This window comes from Salmo salar, chromosome ssa15 (assembly GCF_905237065.1).
Source record: "Salmo salar chromosome ssa15, Ssal_v3.1, whole genome shotgun sequence".
In the NCBI taxonomy this organism is placed as follows: domain Eukaryota; kingdom Metazoa; phylum Chordata; class Actinopteri; order Salmoniformes; family Salmonidae; genus Salmo; species Salmo salar.
This window is the reverse complement of record NC_059456.1, coordinates 31,159,419-31,182,151: the sequence shown is the minus strand read 5'-3', so window position 1 is coordinate 31,182,151 and position 22,733 is coordinate 31,159,419. Positions and strand designations below refer to the sequence as shown.

The 22,733-nt window shown below is 43.5% G+C and overlaps 1 protein-coding gene across 3 annotated transcripts; it reads right to left on the bottom strand.

Moving 5' to 3' along the window:
* Positions 1-423: 423 nt before the first annotated feature.
* Positions 424-22,519, bottom strand: LOC106571251 (grainyhead-like protein 1 homolog). Of its 3 annotated transcripts, none has more exons than XM_014144063.2 (15): positions 21,775-22,212; positions 21,202-21,388; positions 19,135-19,208; positions 18,621-18,987; positions 17,396-17,478; positions 16,274-16,430; positions 15,364-15,475; positions 15,081-15,175; positions 14,197-14,434; positions 12,823-12,947; positions 10,583-10,611; positions 10,285-10,370; positions 1,970-2,055; positions 1,539-1,603; positions 424-1,308 (listed from the first exon to the last, which is right to left on the bottom strand). In XM_014144063.2, the coding sequence occupies exons 1-15, from the start codon at positions 21,855-21,857 to the stop codon at positions 1,194-1,196; spliced, it is 1,902 nt and encodes a 633-aa protein (XP_013999538.2). In that variant the 5' UTR covers positions 21,858-22,212; the 3' UTR covers positions 424-1,193. The 3 variants fall into 3 exon arrangements, with proteins under 3 accessions (XP_013999538.2, XP_013999540.2, XP_013999541.2); XM_014144065.2 differs by lacking the exon at positions 21,775-22,212 and adding an exon at positions 22,314-22,519 and having other exon boundaries at positions 425-1,308; XM_014144066.2 differs by having other exon boundaries at positions 425-1,308; positions 21,705-21,841.
* Positions 22,520-22,733: the final 214 nt, after the last annotated feature.

Below are 22,733 nucleotides of genomic sequence, written 5' to 3'. Positions count from 1 at the left end.
CATAGCGCTTGATGGTTTTTGCGACTGCACTTGAAGAAACTTCTTGACATTTTACTTCATGTCTTAAAGTAATGATGTACTGTCATTTCTCTTTGCTTATTTGAGCTGTTCTTGCCATAATATGAAGTTGGTCTTTTACCAAATAGGGCTATCTTCTGTATACCAGCCCTACCTTGCCACAACACAACTGATTGGCTCAAACGCATTAAGAAGGAAAGAAATTCCACAAATGAACTTTTAACAAGGCACACCTGTTAAATGAAATGCATTCCAGGTGACTACCTCATGAAGCTGGTTGAGAGAATGCCAAGAGTGAGCAAAGCTGTCATCAAGGCAAAGGGTGGCTACTTTGAAGAATCTAAAATATATTTTAATTTGTTTAACACTTTATTGGTTACTACATGATTCCATGTGTTATTTCATAGTTTTGATGTCTTCACTATTATTTCACAATGTAGAAAATAGTATAAATAAAGAAAAACCCTAGAATGAGTAGGTGTGTCCAAACCTTTGACTGGTACTGTACTTCAAAATAATACATAATACTTTCATACGTTAACTGGCATTCTGAAGTCATCGCTGCTGTCTTGTCTGTATATATAGCAAAAAGTAGTTGATCAAAAACTACACATGAAAAAAACATCTAAAAAGTAGGAAAATATCATTGGTCGTTACACAATATTGTTTCCAAATGGTCCTCATCATAGTTTCATCTTGTATCATAGCTACAGTGACTGCCAAAAAGCCCCAGTCGTACAGTGTGACTCCCATCATCTGCTTGTGAAGCAATCAATCAGTCACATTTTATGTGAAAATACTTAAATGTATTTTTCTTGCCAGCGAGCATGGTAGCCATTTTGTGCAACCAACCACACCAGAAATGGCCTCATAGACACTGGCGCAGCAGAAAGGCAGAACTCATGAAAATATCTTGTTTTCCTTGTAGACGTCTGATACAGTTGTGTAAACAGGTGACTAATCCAACGGTTGTGTCCCTCCTCAGCTGCCGGGGTCAACATGTGTTCCACCTCCAAGGGTCTCCCCCCGGAGGCCCATGACAACAGACTCCACTCCCCCTGGCCAGGGTTGTGTTCATATTCACTAGGTAGAAAAAGGACCAAATAAGAAATGCTCATTTTCATTTTCCGTTGCAAAAGGTTTTGTGCCCTGATGAATACCTCCCTTGTCCGCGCTCAGATCTCAGTCAGTGTCAGCAGCATTTCCCCCCCCACCTCTTCCATGTTGATCTGGAAGGCATCCTCGTTGGAATAATGCTTGATGATGTTGTCGTCCATATGGACTAAGATCCTACAGGACAGGAGAGTTGATTTACTTATCTTCAGAGTGTTGTTTACTCTATAAACAAGTTACAGATTATTTACTTTGGAATGCGTCCCAAATGGCACCCTTTTCCATAGTGCATTACTTTTGACCAGGGCCCATAGGGCTTTTTTGCACTACATAGGAAATAGGGTGCAATTTGAGATGAACACTTGAATCCCAGTGACCTAGATCATAAGCAGTGATACCAGTCTTACCCTTTTTTGCACCTCTTGTAGACTTTCCCCATTTTTTCAAGCGGCAGCTCGTATTTATCGGTTACCTAGTGATGTGATGGAAAAAAATGGGAAACCCCCTATGTGAACTGGTTGCAAACAGGCCTTAGACAATACAATACATTCCATTGAATGTCACTGTGGATGTCTGTGTGCATTCTCTGACGAGGGACTACTTCCTGACGGACACAAACAGGAAACAAATCCCTCTTCCTGTGACACTGGGTCTGTGTCCCAAATTACACCCAATTCCCCTTATAGTGCACTACTTTTGACCAGGGCCGAGGGTGCATTTTACACACACAGCTATATCTGCTTAGCTATTATTGAACTTTGCCTGTTGAAAATGTTATCCCGACTTAAGCATCAAAAAATACATTTTGAGCAAAATAGAACACAACAAATGTACTCACAGCCTCCAGTAGTCCTGCCAGAGTGGGCGTCTTCAGCATCAGAGCATCAAACACCTCCTCTGTCTCCTTACGGACATAAAGCAGCACTAGAGGAATGTAGTGCGAGGAAACAAACTATCAGATACCGCACCAAAATATACCACACCAACCCCCACAGTGTAGAGGAGAGGTAGTCAGATACCACACCAATCCCCACAGTGTAGAGGAGAGGTAGTCAGATACCACACCAACCCCCACCGTGTAGAGGAGAGGTAGTCAGATACCACACCAACCCCCACCGTGTAGAGGAGAGGTAGTCAGATACCACACCAACCCCCACAGTGTAGAGAAGAGGTAGTCAGATACCACACCAACCCCCACAGTGTAGAGGAGAGGTAGTCAGATACCACACCAACCCCCACAGTGTAGAGGAGAGGTAGTCAGATACCACACCAACCCCCACCGTGTAGAGGAGAGGTAGTCAGATACCACACCAACCCCCACCGTGTAGAGGAGAGGTAGTCAGATACCACACCAACCCCCACAGTGTAGAGAAGAGGTAGTCAGATACCACACCAACCCCCACAGTTTAGAGGAAATGTAGTCAGATACCACACCAACCCCCACAGTGTAGAGGAGAGGTAGTCAGATACCACACCAACCCCCACAGTTTAGAGGAGAGGTAGTCATATACCACACCAACCCCCACAGTTTAGAGGAGAGGTAGTCATATACCACACCAACCCCCACAGTTTAGAGGAGAGGTAGTCAGATACCACACCAACCCCCACAGTGTAGAGGAGAGGTAGTCAGATACCACACCAACCCCCACAGTGTAGAGGAGAGGTAGTCAGATACCACACCAACCCCCACCGTGTAGAGGAGAGGTAGTCAGATACCACACCAACCCCCACAGTTTAGAGGAGAGGTAGTCAGATACCACACCAACCCCCCACAGTGTAGAGGAGAGGTAGTCAGATACCACACCCACCCCCACAGTTTAGAGGAGAGGTAGTCAGATACCACACCAACCCCCCACAGTTTAGAGGAGAGGTAGTCAGATACCACACCAACCCCCACAGTGTAGAGGAGAGGTAGTCAGATACCACACCAACCCCCACAGTTTAGAGGAGAGGTAGTCAGATACCACACCAACCCCCACAGTGTAGAGGAGAGGTAGTCAGATACCACACCAACCCCCCACAGTGTAGAGGAGAGGTAGTCAGATACCACACCAACCCCACCGTGTAGAGGAGAGGTAGTCAGATACCACACCAACCCCCACCGTGTAGAGGAGAGGGAGTCAGATACCACACCAACCCCCACAGTTTAGAGGAGAGGTAGTCAGATACAACACAAACCCCCACAGTGTAGAGGAGAGGTAGTCAGATACCACACCAACCCCCACAGTGTAGAGGAGAGGTAGTCAGATACCACACCAACCCCCACAGTGTAGAGGAGAGGTAGTCAGATACCACACCAACCACCACAGTGTAGAGGTAGTCAGATACCACACCAACCCCCACAGTTTAGAGGAGAGGTAGTCAGATACCACACAAACCCCCACAGTTTAGAGGAGAGGTAGTCAGATACCACACCAACCCCCACAGTGTAGAGGAGAGGTAGTCAGATACCACACCAACCCCCACAGTGTAGAGGAGAGGAAGTCAGATACCACACCAACCCCCACAGTGTAGAGGAGAGGTAGTCAGATACCACACCAACCCCCACAGTTTAGAGGAGAGGTAGTCATATACCACATCAACCCCCACAGTTTAGAGGAGAGGTAGTCAGATACCACACCAACCCCCACAGTGTAGAGGAGAGGTAGTCAGATACCACACCAACCCCCACAGTGTAGAGGAGAGGTAGTCAGATACCACACCAACCCCCACCGTGTAGAGGAGAGGTAGTCAGATACCACACCAACCCCCACAGTTTAGAGGAGAGGTAGTCAGATACCACACCAACCCCCACAGTGTAGAGGAGAGGTAGTCAGATACCACACCAACCCCCACAGTTTAGAGGAGAGGTAGTCAGATACCACACCAACTCCCACAGTTTAGAGGAGAGGTAGTCAGATACCACACCAACCCCCACAGTGTAGAGGAGAGGTAGTCAGATACCACACCAACCCCCACAGTTTAGAGGAGAGGTAGTCAGATACCACACCAACCCCCCACAGTGTAGAGGAGAGGTAGTCATATACCACACCAACCCCCACAGTTTAGAGGAGAGGTAGTCAGATACCACACCAACCCCCACAGTTTAGAGGAGAGGTAGTCATATACCACACCAACCCCCACAGTTTAGAGGAGAGGTAGTCAGATACCACACCAACCCCCACAGTGTAGAGGAGAGGTAGTCAGATACCACACCAACCCCCACAGTGTAGAGGAGAGGTAGTCAGATACCACACCAACCCCCACCGTGTAGAGGAGAGGTAGTCAGATACCACACCAACCCCCACCGTGTAGAGGAGAGGTAGTCAGATACCACACCAACCCCCACAGTTTAGAGGAGAGGTAGTCAGATACCACACCAACCCCCACAGTGTAGAGGAGAGGTAGTCAGATACCACACCAACCCCCACAGTGTAGAGGAGAGGTAGTCAGATACCACACCAACCCCCACCGTGTAGAGGAGAGGTAGTCAGATACCACACCAACCCCCACAGTGTAGAGGAGAGGGAGTCAGATACCACACCAACCCCCACAGTTTAGAGGAGAGGTAGTCAGATACAACACAAACCCCCACAGTGTAGAGGAGAGGTAGTCAGATACCACACCAACCCCCACAGTGTAGAGGAGAGGTAGTCAGATACCACACCAACCCCCACAGTGTAGAGGAGAGGTAGTCAGATACCACACCAACCACCACAGTGTAGAGGTAGTCAGATACCACACCAACCCCCACCGTGTAGAGTAGAGGTAGTCAGATACCACACCAACCCCCACAGTTTAGAGGAGAGGTAGTCAGATACCACACCAACCCCCACAGTGTAGAGGAGAGGTAGTCAGATACCACACCAACCCCCACAGTTTAGGGGAGAGTTAAGATGTCCGCATGCATATCAAGAAGCTCATTAAACGGCATGATCATTACGTAGGTGCACCTTGTGCTGGGGACAATAAAAGGTCACTCTAAAATGTGCAGTTGTGTCACACAACACAATGCCACAGATGTCTCAAGTTTTGAGAGAGCGTGCAACTGGCATACTGACTGACGGAATGTCCACCAGAGCTATTGCCAGAGAATTAAATGTTAATTTCTCTACCATAAGCCGCCTCCAACCTTGTTTTAGAGAATTTGGCGGTACGTCAAACCGGCCTCATAACCAAAGACCACGTGTATGGCGTCGTGTTCACGAGCAGTTTGCTGATGTCAACCTTGTGAACAGAGTGCCCCATGGTGGCGGCGGGGTTATGGTATGGGCAGACATAAACTACGAACAGACAACACGATTGCATTTTATCAATGGAAATTTGAATGCACAGAGATACCGTGACCAACCCCCACAGTTTAGGGGAGAGTTAAGATGTCCACAAGAATATCAAGAAGCTGATTAAACGGCATGATCATTACATACAGTTGAAGTCGGAAGTTTACATACACTTAGGTTGGAGTTATTAAAACTAGTTATTCAACCATTCCACAAATTTCTTGTTAACAAACTATAGTTTTGGCAAGTCGGTTAGGACATTTACTTTGTGCATGACACAAGTCATTTTTCCAACAATTGTTTACAGACAGATTATTTCACTTATAATTCACTGTATCACAATTCCAGTGGGTCAGAAGTTTACATACACTAAGTTGACTGTGCCATTAAACAGCTTGGAAAATTCCAGAAAATGATGTCATGGCTTTAGAAGCTTCTGTTAGGCTGTGACATCATTTGAGTCAATTGGAAGTGTACCTGTGGATGTATTCCAAGGCCTACCTTCAAACTCAGTGCCTCTTTGCTTGACATCATGGGAAAATCAAAAGAAATCAGCCAAGACTTCCACAAGTCTGGTTCATCCTTGGGAGCAATTTCCAAATGCCTGAAGGTACCACGTTCATCTGTACAAACAATAGTACGCAAGTATAAACACCATGGGACCACGCAGCCGTCATACCGCTCAGGAAGAAGACGTGTTCTGTCTCCTAGAGATGAACGTACTTTGGTGCGAAAAGTGCAAATCAATCCCAGAACAACAGAAAAGGACCTTGTGAAGATGCTGGAGGAAATCGGTACAAAAGTATCTATATCCACAGTAAAACGAGTCCTATATCGACAAAACCTGAAAGGCCGCTCAGCAAGGAAGAAGCCACTGCTCCAAAACCGCCATAAAAAAGCCAGACTACATTTTGCAACTGCACATGGGGTCAAAGATCATACTTTTTGGAGAAATGTCCTCTTGTCCGATGATACAAAAATAGAACTGTTTGGCCATAATGACCATCGTTATGTTTGGAGGAAAAAGGGGGACGCTTGCAAGCCGAAGAACACCATCCCAACCGTGACGCACGGGGGTGGCAGCATCATGTTGTGGGGTTGCTTTGCTGCAGAAGGGACTGGTGCACTTCACAAAGCATCATGAGGTAGGAAAATTATGTGGATATATTGAAGCAACATCTCAAGACATCAGTCAGGAAGTTAAAGCTTGGTCGCAAATGGGTCTTCCAAATGGACAATGACCCCAAGCATACTTCCAAAGTTGTGGCAAAATGGCTTAAGGACAACAAAGTCAAGGTATTGGAGTGGCCAACACAAAGCCCTGACCTCAATCCTATAGAATATTTGTGGGCAGAACTGAGTAAGCGTGTGCGAGCAAGGAGGCCTACAAACCTAACTCAGTTACACCAGCTCTGTCAGGAGGAATGGGCTAAAATTCACCCAACTTATTGTAGGAAGCTTGTGGAAGGCTACCCGAAACGTTTGACCCAAGTTAAACAATTTAAAGGCAATGCTACCAAATACTAGTTGAGTGTATGTAAACTTCTGACCCACTGGGAATGTGATGAAAGAAATAAAAGCTGAAATAAATCATTCTCTCTACTATTATTCTGACATTTCACATTCTTAAAATAAAGTGGTGATCCTAACTGACCTAAAACAGGGATTTTTTACTTGGATTAAATGTAGGGAATTGTGAGAAACTGAGTTTAAATGTATTTGGTTAAGGTGTATGTAAACTTCCGATTTCAACTGTAGCTGCACCCTTTGCTGGGGACAATAAAAGGCCACTCTAAAATGTGCAGTTGTGTCACACAACACAATGCCACAAATGTCTCAAGTTAAGGGAGCGTGCAAATGGCATGCTGAGTTTAGTAATGTCCACCAGAGCTGTTGCCAGATAATTGAATGATAATTTCTCTACCATAAGCTCTACCAATGTCGTTTTAGAGAATTTGGCAGTACGTCCATCCGGCCTCACAACCGCAGACAATGTGTAACCACACCAGCCCAGGACCTCCACATCTGGCTTCTTCACCTGCGGGATTGTCTGATACCAGCCACCCGGACAGATGATGAAACTGTGGGTTTGCACAACCAAAGAATTTCTGCACAAACTGTCAGAAACCGTCTCAGGGAAGCTCATCTGCATACTTGTCGTCCTCATCAGGGTCTTGACCTGACTGCAGTTGGGTGTTGTAACTGACTTCAGTGGGCAAATGTTCACCTTTGATGGCCACTGGCACGCTGGAGAAGTGTGGATGGAAGACCTGTGGGCGTCGTGTGGGCGAGCGGTTTGCTGATGTCAACGTTGTGAACAGAGTGCCCCATGATGGCAGTGGGGTTATGGTATGGGCAGGCATAAACTACAGACAACAAACACAATTGAATTTTTTCGATGGCAATTTGAATGCACAAAGATACTGAGATCCTGAGGCCCATTGTCGTGCCATTCATCCGCCGCCATCACCTCATGTTTCAGCATGATAATCCATAACCCCATATCACAAGGATCTGTAAGCAATTCCTGGAAGCTGAAAATGTCCCAGTTTTTCCATGGCCTGCATACTCACCAGACATGTCACCCATTGAGCATGTTTGGGATGATCTGGATCACGTGTATGACAGCGTGTTCCAGCTCCCGCCAATATCCTGAAACTTCGCACAGTCATTGAAGAGGACTGGGACAACATTCCACAGGCTCAAATAAACAGCCTGATCAACTATATGCAAAGGAGATGTCGCGCTGCATGAGGCAAATGGTGGTCACACCAGATACTGGCTGGTTTTCTGATCCACACCCCTACTTTTTTGTTGTTGAGGTATCTGTATTCCCAGTCGTGTGAAACCCCTATATTAGGGCCTAATGACTGATGTACTTATATGAACTGTAAATCAGTAAAATCTTAGAAATTATTGCATGTTGCATTTTATATTTTTGTTCATTGTAGTTAATGTAAAATTGGGCGACTAAGATCTCCTCGGCAAAAACGTAAAAATGTACGACAGATTTCTTGATTTATCTTAGATTAATTCAGACTATTTTGAGGAAGTGTATACTGAATACGGCGTCTCATAATTGTTTAAGCGAAGGTCTTTTAAGGGTATATGTGAGGACAATCGTTCGGTTCGCCTAGCCGAGTTCGACTAGGTGCCTACCAAAGCATGCAGAAGCCTTTAGTCAGATAATACCACACCAACCCAGTCAAATACTACCACACCAACCCAGTCAAATACTACCACACCAACCCAGTCAAATACTACCACACCAACCCAGTCAGATACTACCACACCAACCCAGTCAGATACTACCACATCAACCCAGTCAGATACTACCACATCAACCCAGTCAAATACTACCACACCAACCCAGTCAAATACTACCACACCAACCCAGTCAAATACTACCACATCAACCCAGTCAGATACTACCACACCAACCCAGTCAGATACTACCACACCAACCCAGTCAGATACTACCACACCAACCCAGTCAAATACTACCACAACAACCCAGTCAAATACTACCACACCAACCCAGTCAAATACTACCACACCAACCCAGTCATACACTACCACACCAACCCAGTCAAATACTACCACACCAACCCAGTCAAATACTACCACACCAACCCAGTCAAATACTACCACACCAACCCAGTCATACTACCACACCAACCCAGTCATACACTACCACACCAACCCAGTCATACTACCACACCAACCCAGTCAAATACTACCACACCAACCCAGTCAAATACTACCACACCAACCCAGTCAAATACTACCACACCAACCCAGTCATACTACCACACCAACCCAGTCATACTACCACACCAACCCAGTCATACTACCACACCAACCCAGTCATACACTACCACACCAACCCAGTCAAATACTACCACACCAACCCAGTCATACACTACCACACCAACCCAGTCATACACTACCACACCCATCCCCACAGTGTGAGGGAGAGGTGCCATAGACGGTGGTACCTGAGAAACCAAAAGAGGGAGGAATCCACACAAAGGTGTTTTTTTAGACATGGGGTGTGAGACCGTTTCACACATTGACCTACTGTGTGAGTTTCTCTCTCAGTCAAGTCACTGAGTTATGATGTACTACAGTATTGCCCTAATATCCTGCTAGGTGACGTTTCCATGGTTTTAGTGTGTATTCACGCTGAAACAACTGCCACCCTCATCCGATATCATAAACATAGTAAAACTCAGTTAAGATGGACTGTGTCTGAAATAGTGCTCTATTCCCTATACAGTGCACTACTTTTGACCAGAATTCAGGACAGGAGGCCATTTCGGACACACCCCTGGACCCGTTAAAGGGCAATTCCACCACTTTACAACCTCATAAACTGAGAAAAGGCTGGGCCAGTGACTGACTGTAGTTGCTCTTTACTCTTTTCACGCTGGCGTCTTGGGAATTGGTAGTGAGCCTGGTCAGAAATAGACTAGTCTGAGACAGACCACGCTAAACGGCAAACAACCCCTAATCATTCTGAGAACAGCCACCACAAACACGTGAGTGGGAAAACCAATCCCGTTTGGACTACATGTCATGATCATATTCCACTTGGAAAAGAAACCGTGTGTGTTGTGCTTTCTGCATCTAAGGGGAGGGGAGGGCAGGGCTTTGGAAGCCACGTGGCCTGTGTTTACATGCATTCAGTCAGCTGAACTGCGTGGGAGCAGCCTGAGCAACAGCAGCCAGAGCAACAACCACAACTACAGTGCAGCCAGCCAGAGAGCATTTCTCTCTCTCTTGCTCTATAATTCTCTTTATCTCTGTATTATGCCTTCTCTTTACTGTCTCTAAACTGTATTTATTTCCCTTGAATACACACTGTCGGCAAACGTATCTCAATATAATGTACCTTTCTCTGGTCCGTCCCGCCTTGCTTTCTTGTGAGGAGCCAACTCAAAGTCCTCATCATAGTGGAGTAGTCTCTTCTGCCCCAAGCTGCAACCAGACAAACACAACACATATGACTATTTACATTTTAGTCATTAAGAAGATTACTTTTTACTATAATGAGTATAGAAGACTATGAAAAATGCACATTGAGTGAATGAATCACTTATTATGGGTATCAAATTGTTTACATTTTTAGGCACTTATAGCATATTTCACTAAATATTACAGAAAGTATATAATATAACAATTTTACTCACCTATCCTCACCGTCATTTGATAGGCTTGCCTGATAAAGGATGAAGAGAAAAATGAAATCAGTTGAGTGGGCTATTTATTCAGTTGCTATTGTCCCAAGCAAACTACAGTACACTGAAACTCTGCAGTCTGTGTAGCACTAGCATCCCTATAGCACCTCACTTAGTGGTGATGTTTCTTTGTGTTCATGTCTCAACGTTTGTCTGAAACATTTTTAAAAATCTGACATTTTCTCTTATGTATTTAAAATGTACCTCACACGCGTTTAAAATAAAATAAAATGTTATTTGTCAAATGCTTCGTAAACAACTAACAGATTAATAGGGAAATGCTTACTTATGGGTCCATTTCCAACAATGCAGAGTTCAAGAAAAAAAAACGGAATAACAGCGCGAAAAAATATGATAACATTTCAACTAAGCACTGTATGAAAATGAATCAGCAGTATTATGATGGGTTCCCATGCATGCAACCCAGTGGCGGTCAGTGCCATTTCAGATGAGGGACGACGATTTTGTTTTCATGAGCATGGCCTTATATCTATTACAGCATATTGGATGATTGTCATTCATATTCCATTCACCCAGTTAAATGTAACAGCGATAGGTTTAGGCTACTACATGATACTCAAATTTTCCTTATACCCATCATGAGGTTGCTACAACCTAGCCTATGAATGAAAGTTTACAACGTAGGTGCACACAGGTCGAGAGACAAATTTGATGTGACAGACAGTGACACATGGACAGACAGTGACATTCAATACCACCTTGCACACTCTTGCCTGCATCTAGCTGATATAGGGTGTAATCATTAGTCCAACAGTTGCAAACGAGAGTTTCAATTGGACAAATTCAGGTATGTTTATCCCTGTTTTGTTCCGTTTGCTTCTATTTAAAGAAAACGTTTTTCAACAGAATCTGGCAGAATGAATACACCCCTGATAACATTTAAACACAGTTCAGTTTCATAGCAGCCACGTTGTATTCCTTCTCACATCTATGTGCTCTCCTCCTTTCACCTCTTCCCTTCGCTTGTGGACTTCAATGCACAACACATCAGCTGTATGTGACCAGGTGAAAAAAACATTTCCAAGCCAAACCGCTACACACAGCCTACATCGTTGTCACCATATTAGCTAAATTAACGTCATAGTCAGCATAGCTAATAGAACTAACACGTTAGTAAACCCGCTACAATCATGCAGTAACGTTACATTGTACAGTCAGTAAGCAGTTACACCGCCGGACCCGATGACAATAAATTAGTAAAACCAAAAGCTTACCTTGACTTGGAAGAGTTCCAGTGATGTGTTGGATAGACATAGCCAGCTAGCTAACATAGCATCACTTTGTTTGAGCCTATTGTTTGAGTAGGCTAAACTAGCTAGCTGCATCTCTCTCTATTTCTCTTGCTTCTCCTTAATTTAGGAAGAAATGAATTGTTCAAAACTATTCAACAATTTTTTTTCTCTCTTTGAGTCAACTACTCACCACATGTTATGCACTGCTAGCTAGCTGTAGGTTATGATTTCAGTACTAGATTAATTCTCTGATCCTTTGAATGGGTGGACAACATGTCAGTTCATGCTGCAAGAGCTGATAGGTTGGAGGACATCCTCCGGAAGTTGTCATAATTACTGTGTAAGTCTATGGAAGGGGGTGAGAACCATGAGTCTCCTAGGTTTTGTATTGAAGTCAATGTACCCAGAGGAGGACGGAAGCTAGCTGCCCTTTGGCTACACCATGGTGCTACCCCACAGAGTGCTGTTGAGGCTACTGTAGACCTTCATTGGAAAACAGTGTGTTTTAATCAATTATTTGGTGACGTGAATATATTTAGTATAGTTTTAGCTAGGATAACTTTTTTAATGATTTACTATTTTTATGAAATTCACTGAGGAGGATGGTCCTCCCCTTCCTCCTCTGAGAAGCCTCCACTGATGCAACCAGGTGTCTATTTGTTATATCCTGGAAAATGTAGTTCGGTCCTAGCAATGGCCAAAAACAAATGGTACCTAGAGACTGTCAGTTTGGTGATATGCTGCAGTGAAACATGGTTGCAATCCAGTTTCTTTCCTAAAGTTCCCAAGTTTTTCCAGAAATCTCAGTCGGAGGATTCCCTCCCTGCTCATTCCCTCTTGATTCCAGGAACCGTCCAACTGGTATTTCTAAAAAACCTGGGAACTTTGGGAAAGTTACTAGAGTTCTGCAACCCTAAACATAGGTATCGCTGGACTTACATGGTGGTGCTGGGTGCTGGGGAAGTGGACCTCTGGGATGAAGAGAACTGGCTGGGAGTCCATGTCACTCATGGCTTTGAACGATGTTATGGCCACATGCTTCAGCTGCAGAGGGTCTTCCACATCTGTGGCAGGACAGCAGGGGGAGGTAGAGGGTCGTCACTAGCTTCTATAGCCAAGTCATAGACCCCGCCCATTTCTCAAATGTATCTTCTTAAAATTCAATTTTAAATCTAACCCTAACCACACTGCCAACCTTATGCCTAACCTTAAATTAAGCTAATTTCTGTATCCAATTTTGACTTTGTGGCTGTGGAATCTGACTTTGTGGCTGTGGCTGTAGAGGCATTATCAAGTGCTTGTCAAACATTGAATGAGTGACTGTAGCAGGACTCAAATCATCATTAGAGTCGCATCATGCAGGGTTACAATGTACTAAAAATCAAAACATATAGCTCAACGTTTGTAGAACAACTAAAGTTATATTAATAACTCTAAATGAAGCATATAGGAGTACCTATTTATTTGTTAACGCTCAACACAGAATAGCCGCATGTGCGCACTCCCTCAAATAGTTTGGAGAAAATATCCTTTCTATTTTATTCAGCTTTGTTCAATTGTATTCTTCATACTATAAAATAATACCACGGAATTATAAGCAAATCTTGTCTGCTAAATGAACTAGTGTAGCCCACAGCCATATGGCACAGCCAGATCATGACCTAACATAAGTACAACTCAGAGTATGCTATTCTGTTCTTCTGAAATAGACTGCATATTTTCTTCATATCATGCTTCTTTAGATCTGTCTAAAATAAATACTGGATATATTGTGAAGGTGTCAGCTTTATTACATGGATTTATTACATTTTAGTCATTTAGCAGACACTCTTATCCAGAGCAACTTACAGTAGTGAATGTATACATTTCATACATTTTTTCTCTGTACTGGTCCCCCGTGGGAATTGAACCCACAACCCTGGCATTGCAAACACCATGCTCTACCAACTGAGCCACATGGGACCATTAGACTTTTTCTAATGTAGACGTTCCAAAGGTCTGCATCAGTGGCTTGTAGGCTATGCGTGGAAGCCAGGAGATGCTAAATGTGTTTATGTTAATTAACGGTCAATTACCGTGAGACGACAGTTATTTGCTTGACAACCACCAGCTGACAAAATGTAGTTCCTCTCAAGTTTATTTTTTTCTACATATGGTGTTTTGCCTTGATACTGTTGCCCTGGCTTCATTTTTCGGGGTTAGTTGTGGAGAGGCTTTTGTGAAGCACACTGGCACGCTGATATTTTTTTTTGGGGGGGGGTGATTGATGAACTGATTGATTAATCGATTGGTTGTTTCAGGTGATGTACTCACAGGCTGCGGTTGTCTCCTGTCTCTTTCCCTTCCTGCAAGGCTTCTTCCTTTCCTCATCTCGGATCTTCCTCTCGGCACCTTTGTCACAGAACACCTTAATCATGCAGTAGGCTCTGTGTACTAGCTTGTGACCATGGCTCCCAAAGCTGTAGGTGTCAATCTGAAGGTTGAGAGGAAGGCCCCTCACTCCCTTCTGAGGGGAGAAGTCTGTACTTAGACAGTTCACAGACACAAACACCTGAGGGGGCAGCGATAAAGGCACATGAGGATTTAAATTCAAAAAACGTTATTGTCCATCCAATTTACGTTAGACAGAAAATGTTCTATGGCATGAGGCTCATATGCAACACATGAAAAGCATTGCATAAAAGCACCAATAATGCCATAACAATACACAACAAATAGAGTCATAATAAACAGAAAATGTCGAATGAACTCGGAGGTCATCTAAATCAGAATCCAAATCAGAATTACGAGTTGGAAACTCGGACATCATGTTAGAGCTCCGACCTGAAGATCCCTGACATCACCGATTTTTGCCAGGACAAAGTGTGGTCCTGGGTAGTTTCAGACAAAGTATTGTGTATGATTGATTTAGTTGTGTATGTTTCCCCCAGCTGGTGACTGTTTGTAACTACATTTGTTTTGTTTTACAAAACATTGTCAGAAATCTATCTCAAATCTGGTACGGTAAAGTTGCCCATAGACGCTGATCTTGGGTCAGTTCAGAATTTCCCCCACTATTGGTTAAGGTTAAGATTGGGGGAGGGGAGAGGAAGCTGATCCTAGATCTGTACCTAGGGGAAACTTCACCCCCAGAGCCCAAAATCTTCACTCAAAGATTTCTGCTGCCACTATAATGACATGATATTGGCATTTCTTACCCGTGGCTCGTCCTTCGTGTCCCATGTGAAAGAGATGGCATTGTAGGCGATCTCCTCAATATTGGCGATCGTATTGAATCGCTCTTTATAGTCAGCTGGGATGAACAAACAGGGAAGACAACAGTACTGTTTACACACTAACAATGAATGTTTACATACTGATTTTGAGGACATGTGTGTGTGTGTGTGTGTGTGTGTGTGTGTGTGTGTGTGTGTGTGTGTGTGTGTGTGTGTGTGTGTGTGTGTGTGTGTGTGTGTGTGTGTGTGTGTGTGGACCCCTCACCAATATCAATGCACCGCTGCTTGGCTGTGTGCTGTCTGCTGTGCCAGTACTTCCAGTATTTGAGCTGATCCTCTGTGAGCTTCTCCTCTCCAAACACAAGCATCACCACACTCTGAAATATACAGTCAGTTCTACATTACAAACACACACCACCAACACCTAAAACACAAACACACACCACCAACACCTAAAACACAAACACACACCACCAACACCTAAAACACAAACACACACCACCAACACCTAAAACACAAACACACACCACCAACACCTAAAACACAAACACACACCACCAACACCTAAAACACAAACACACACCACCAACACCTAAAACACAAACACACACCACCAACACCTAAAACACAAACACACACCACCAACACCTAAAACACAAACACACACCACCAACACCTAAAACACAAACACAAACACACACCACCAACACCTAAAACACAAACACACACCACCAACACCTAAAACACAAACACACACCACCAACACCTAAAACACAAACACACACCACCAACACCTAAAACACAAACACACACCACCAACACCTAAAACACAACATTTACAGCGAAATACTTATACTCTATTCCAAAAACTGTACCCAGAGGACAAGAAAGAGGGGTCGACCCAGAAACACTTGGTAGTCAGTCAGAGATGACTGAGAGCAGCCTCAACTGGTGAAACCTGGACAAACTTCACCCGAACCGAGTGAGGAAATTCGTCAATGGCCTTAAGTCAAGTAAGGCCTTCCCAAAACACATCTGGCAAACCTAGAGACACAGTAGATAGAATAGGGGACACAGAGAGACGGGGACACAGAGAGACGGGGACAAAGAGAGGGACAGAGAGAGACTAGAAGATAAGAAAACAAATAAAAGAGATAGATTAGAGAAGCTCATACCCTGACTTCTTCACTGAGATGAGGTGGGAGCGGGGTGCCCCCTAGTTCTCTCAAGGTGATGGGGTAGAACTGGGCCTTGTTCAGGTAGCTCATCTGGCCACTGCTGCTCTTGGTCCAGAGGGAATGGGGAGCCTCCAGCATGTACTCAAAGTGTTGACTGAGAGAGAGAGAGAGAGAGAGAGAGGGGAGAGAATATTCGTTGGGCCAGTAACGAAAGGTCGCTGGTTCGAATCTACAAGCCGGCAAGATGGAAATATCTGCCATTCTGCCCTTGACGTGGACGTAGATTAAGGCAGACCCCCCTGATTCAGAAGGGCTGGGTTAAATGCAGAAGACACATTTTGGTTTAATGCATTCAGTTGCGCAACTGACTAAGTATCCGCTTTACCCTATATCCTAATATCTCAGCTGGTTACTATGGAAGCATTTTTTAAAGTGAATATTTGATTGGCAGAATGAAAACTTAAAGGTGCAATATGCAGAAATCGCACTAGCCTTTTCTGGTTAGTTCGCCTAATTTCAGTTTGTGACAAAACAAGCAATGCATAGTGTAGAGCAGGGCTCTCAACCCTGTTCCTGGAGTGCTACCATCCTGTAGGTTTTCGCTCCAACCCTAATCTAGCACAACTGATTCTAATAATTAGCTGGTTGATAAACTGAATCAGGTTAGTTACAACTGGGGTTGGATCGAAAACCAACAGGAGGGTAGTTCTCCAGTAACAGGGTTGTAGAGCCCTGGTGTAGACCATCATTGTACCATCTAAACCGCTGTGAAATGTATTTTCAAAAAACAAAAATATTGTATTTTCAGCTGTTTGAAGCTGGTGTACAAAACCAAACATAAAAGATGCAAAAAACTTAAGGGGAAGCATAGAAATAGCCCATATAGAACAGATCTACCACTTCTTAGACTTGCTTTCAATTAGTGACAGGTCTATAACTCACATGTCTATGTGAATTTGGTCGGGTCACCCAAAAAGTGACATATTGCAGCTTTGTATTAAGGTTAGACTTAAGATAAGGTTTGATTAGAGATAGTTTCTGCTGGTTCAATATACCCTGACAATAAAAAAAAAACACACTGAGTGACTGTCCCTATCCCATTTTGACTGAGAACGTTACCTTGCTGTGGAGCTGTAGTAAGGGTATCCACCGGGAGGGATGGAGGTCATACGTAGCTGAACCTCCTCAGAGAGAGGGAAGACCTGTGGGTCACAACAACACAATCCAGGGGAACATCAGTACCATGAAAATAGGTAACGTCCCAAATGGCACCCTATTCCCTTTATAGTGCACTATTCCCCCCCCCCCTTTCTTTAGGAATGTAGTGAAGTAAAATTAAAAGTAGTAAAAAATATAAATAGTAAAGTAAAGTACAGATACCCCCAAAAAACAACTTAAGTAGTACTTCAAAGTATTTTTTACACCACTGCATATTACACTACAACCCGTAGATCAATGGAAATATGGATGATGCCTCATTGGCTCCATATACCATAATTTCTGGACTATTGAGCGCACCTGAATATAAGCCGCACCCACTGAATTTAATTTTTTATTTTATTTTGAACATAAATAAGCTGCACATGTCTATAAGCCGCAGGTGCCTACCGGTACATTGAAACAAATTAACTTCACACAGGCTTTAACGAAACACGGCTTGTAACAAAAATAAATAGGCTTTAACGAAACACGGCTTGTAACATTTTTTTTAAAATTAGCAGTAAGCTTTAGTTGTCTTTTTGCACTGAGTCAATTCCTCACGCTGCTGTTTCCAACATCTTATCATCGACTCATTAAGACCAAGCTCCCGTGCAGCAGCTCTATTTCCTTTTCCAACAGCCAGATCAATCGCCTTCAACTTGAAAGCTGCATCATATGCATTTCTCCGTGTCTTTGCCATGATGAGGGTGACAAAATGACTACCGTAATCAGAATGATGGGAAGTTTGAGAGCGCTCGATTTAATCTAAACAGTAAACAAAAAAGTTGTTTGACCTTAACCCGTTCGGCAATTTCATTGGTCTAATGAAAGCTTCATGCCGCCAAAAAACTGAGCACGTCACAGAATGTGTTTTTTTGGAGAAAAAAAATTGAAAGCGGGAAAAATCCATATATTAGCCGCGTCATTGTTTAAGCCGCGAGGTTCAAAGCGTGAGGAAAAAGTTGCGGCTTATAGTCCGGAAATTACAGTAGCTAAGTGAATAGGCTGTCTCACAGGCTTTGCTACTTTTACTTTCAATGAAGCCTGGGTGTAAGTAGCACAGCTCCATGAGGGGTTCGTGCTGCTCAGTGTAAAATTATGCTCTCGTTCTATCTGGTTCTGTAGTAAAAGTATGAGAACCTACCTCATTGGAGCTGTCCTTGTAGGACTTTGCGTAGGTGGAGTCAGGAGTGAGGCTCTGGGCTCTGGGGCTGTACTGGCTGAGGTTGAGCTGGCGACTGAAGGCCATGCCATCCGACTGGGAACTGTGGGGACCAGGGGGGGTGCAAACGGGGAAAGAGTGCAGGGCCTGGGTCCCCTCTGGGCTGAGGGAGTAAGGGGGAGGGCTGGAGGTGGTGGAGATGCAGACTATGGAGTTTGAGGCTGGGTAGAGAGCCTGGGTTTTGTCCCCCCGGCTGGGTTGGCTGCTGCCCTGGGCCGCGGTGTTGCGATGGACGGTCCTCAGAGTTGTCATGGCCAGGGGAGAATCTTGGAGTGGCACCACAAAGTTCCTGAGAAGGAGATGATCAGAGTAAAGGTCATCTCAGAACACAGCTTTCTTTACTTCAACACACTTTTTCTCAATTTACCATAAATAAAAAGTAAACTATGCCAAGTCAAAACTGAATAAAAACATAATAACTAAGGAGATTCATTACATTTTGTTTGGATCAGCATCGCCCACAATAACTTCTGTTTTGGGCTGTCCAGTCGTTCGCTTGTCTTGTGGCACCTAGAAAAGTAGTATAATACATTGTCACACCTATATAAATTTGTGGCGGTACTTAAAATATCTTTATAGTATAGTAGCTATGTAGTAGTAGTAGTAGTATAGTAGCTATGTAGTAGTATAGTAGCTATGTAGTAGTATAGTAGTTATGTAGTAGTAGTAGGTATGTAGTTGTAGTAGCTATGTGGTAGTAGTAGGTATGATGTAGTAGTAGTAGGTATAGTAGTAGCTATGTAGTCGTAGTATAGTAGTAGCTATGTAGTAGTATAGTAGCTATGTAGTAGTAGTAGCTATGTAGTAGTAGTAGGTATGTTGTAGTAGTAGTATAGTAGTAGCTATGTAGTAGTAGTAGTATAGTAGCTATGTAGTAGTATAGTATGTACAGTTGAAGTCGGAAGTTTACATACACCTTAGCCAAATACATTTAAACTTCGTTTTTCACAATTCCTGACATTTAAAGTAAAAATTCCCTGTTTTAGGTCAGTTAGGATCACCACTTTATTTTAATAATTTGAAATGTCAGGATAATAGTAGAGAATGATTTATTTCAGCTTTTATTTATTTCATCACATTCCCAGTGGGTCAGAAGTTTACATACACTCAATTAGTATTTGGTAGCATTGCCTTTACATTGTTTAACCTGGGTCAAACGTTTCGGGTAGCCAGCCACAAGCTTCCCACAATAAGTTGGGTGAATTTTGGCCCATTCCTCCTGACAGAGCTGGTGTAACTGAGTCAGGTTTGTAGGCCTCCTTGCTCGCACACACTTTTTCAGTTCTGCCAACAAATTGTCTATATGATTGAGGTCAGGGCTTTGTGATGGCCACTCCAATACCTTGACTTTGTTGTCCTTAAGCCATTTTGCCACAACTTTGGAAGTATGCTTGGGGTCATTGTCCATTTGGAAGACCCATTTGCGACCAAGCTTTAACTTCCTGACTGATGTCTTGAGATGTTGCTTCAATATATCCACATAATTTTCCTTCCACATAATGCCAGCTATTTTGTGAAGTGCACCAGTCCCTCCTGCAGCAAAGCACCCCCACAACATGATGCTGCAACCCCTGTGCTACACGGTTGGGATGGTATTCTTCGGCTTGCAAGCCTCCCCCTATTTCCTCCAAACATAACAATGATCATTATGGCCAAACAGTTCTATTTTTGTTTCATCAGACCAGAGGACATTTCTCCAAAAAGTACGATCTTTGTCCCCATGAGCAGTGGCTTCTTACTTGCTGAGCGGCCTTTCAGGTTATGTCGATATAGGACTCGTTTTACTGTGGATATAGATACGTTTGTACCCGTTTCCTCCAGCATCTTCACAAGGTCCTTTGCTGTTGTTCTGGGATTGATTTGCACTTTTCGCAGTACGTTCATCTCTAGGAGACAGAACACGTCTCCTTCCTGAGTGGTATGACGGCTACGTGGTCCCATGGTGTTTATACTTGCGTACTATTGTTTGTACAGATGAATGTGGTACCTTCAGGCGTTTGGAAATTGCTCCCTATGGATGACCCAGACTTGTGGAGGTCTACAATTCTTTTTCTGAGATCTTGGCTGATTTCTTTTGATTTTCCCATGATGTCAAGCAAAGAGGCACTGACTTTGAAGGTAGGCCTTGAAATACATCCACAGGTACACCTCCAATTGACTCAAATTATGTCAATTAGCCTATCAGAAGCTTCTAAAGCCATGACATAATTTTCTGAAATTTTCCAAGCTGTTTAAAGGCACAGTCAACTTAGTGTATGTAAACTTCTGACACACTGGAATTGTGATACAGTGAATTATAAGGGAAATAATCTGTCTATAAACAATTGTTAGAAAAATTACTTGTGTTATGCACAAAGTAGATGTCCTAACCAACTTGACAAAACTATAGTTTGTTAACAAGAAATGTGTGGTGTGATTGAAAAACGAGTTTTAATGACTCCAACCTAAGTGTATGTAAACTTCTGACTTCAACTGTATGTAGTAGTAAGTATATATGAGGTACCTTATAGTAGTTGTAGAGGAGAGCATTGGCACTGTCCTCATCTCCGTTGATGTGCATCATGGCCTTTGAGGCAGCGGTCAGGGGGTTCCCTAGGAAGGCCCTCCAGTCCTCGTCATCCTCCGTGAGCGCCTGCCGCCGACCACCGCTGTATGACGCCTCATTCTGGAACACCAGAACACCTCTCTTTCTGCACAGTGAGACAGTCCGACATTAAGTTCCGATTCAGAACTCCCCTCTTTCTGCACAGTAGGGCATCCAACATTAAGTTCGAACCCTGCTAATTGTAATAATGTAAACTGGTAGCTAAGGAGATAAGTGAACAAATATTGACTCCCAGTCTATTCAAACCCGAACGAAATATACGTGTAAGGGATGTGGGTTATAGTAGTTGTTGTGAGTAAAAAATGTTTGATAGATCTTTCAGATCATTCTATCTATACCAGAGGGTATAACACGGAGGAACACTCTGCATCTCTGTTATTATGCCCAATAATAGTCCTAACCTCTTCAATGTACACAGATAGAACAAGTCCCATAGAGTGAACAGGAGGAAATATAAGCGTTAATGCCAACCGCAGCATGAAAAATGCCGACCGCGCCGCAGATCTCTGTCCGGACCCGCATGTCCCGCGGGCATCCCGTGGGAATGCAGCCATCTAACGTCAAGCCATCTAAGTAGCCAGATCTCTGATCCTGCTCTACCAGCAAGACCGGTCTTCATCGCGCTGACTGTCATTACAAATTACTTCCATTGTTTTGTTTATATACAAAAAGACATTACTTTTGTAAAAACATTGCACATTTTAATTGTGTGCCAGCGTGTCTGTGTGTGTAGCACACATAGTCTGCCTGAGAAATTCAATGCACAATCATATAGGTGACACTAATTAATTGAATAGGTTTCCTTAGACAGTTTGCCAACTAAAACTACCATTCTTAAAACTAGGCGACATGGAAAGTCAAGGAAGTTCAGCAATCCCCTAATAACTGTGATAATTAAATATAAAATGTATCCTTTGTCATCTAAAAGCTGCAGCGCGTTATTGCGGACCTGTGTATGCCTACAAGTGCACATATAGCCTACACCAAAGACAACTGGACCGTGTACTTACTTTGCAAGCTCCTGTGTCATTTCCCGCTCTCGGACTGGACTTTCAAGTTGTAACGGTAAATTCCGATCCGTCCAATATATAAAAAAAAAAAAACACGAGATGCTGGTAGGTAAACTTATGTCAACCTTGTCCTTCAGAACTAGTTTAGTCGGCTTTTCTCGATCTATGAGCTGGAGCCGGAGTTTTGACTGCTATAGGCCACGAGATTGGCTTGCTGTGACACATAATGGGCGGGTTTCAGTTACATTATCATAGGCCTAGGGAAAATAGTGCCTTCAGAATGTATTCATACTTATTCCACATTTAGTTGTTACATCCTAAATTCAAAATGGATGAAATATTTTAAAACAAATCTCACTTGTCTTCACACAATACCCCATAATGACAACGTGAAAACATGTTTTAGAAAAGATTTGAAAA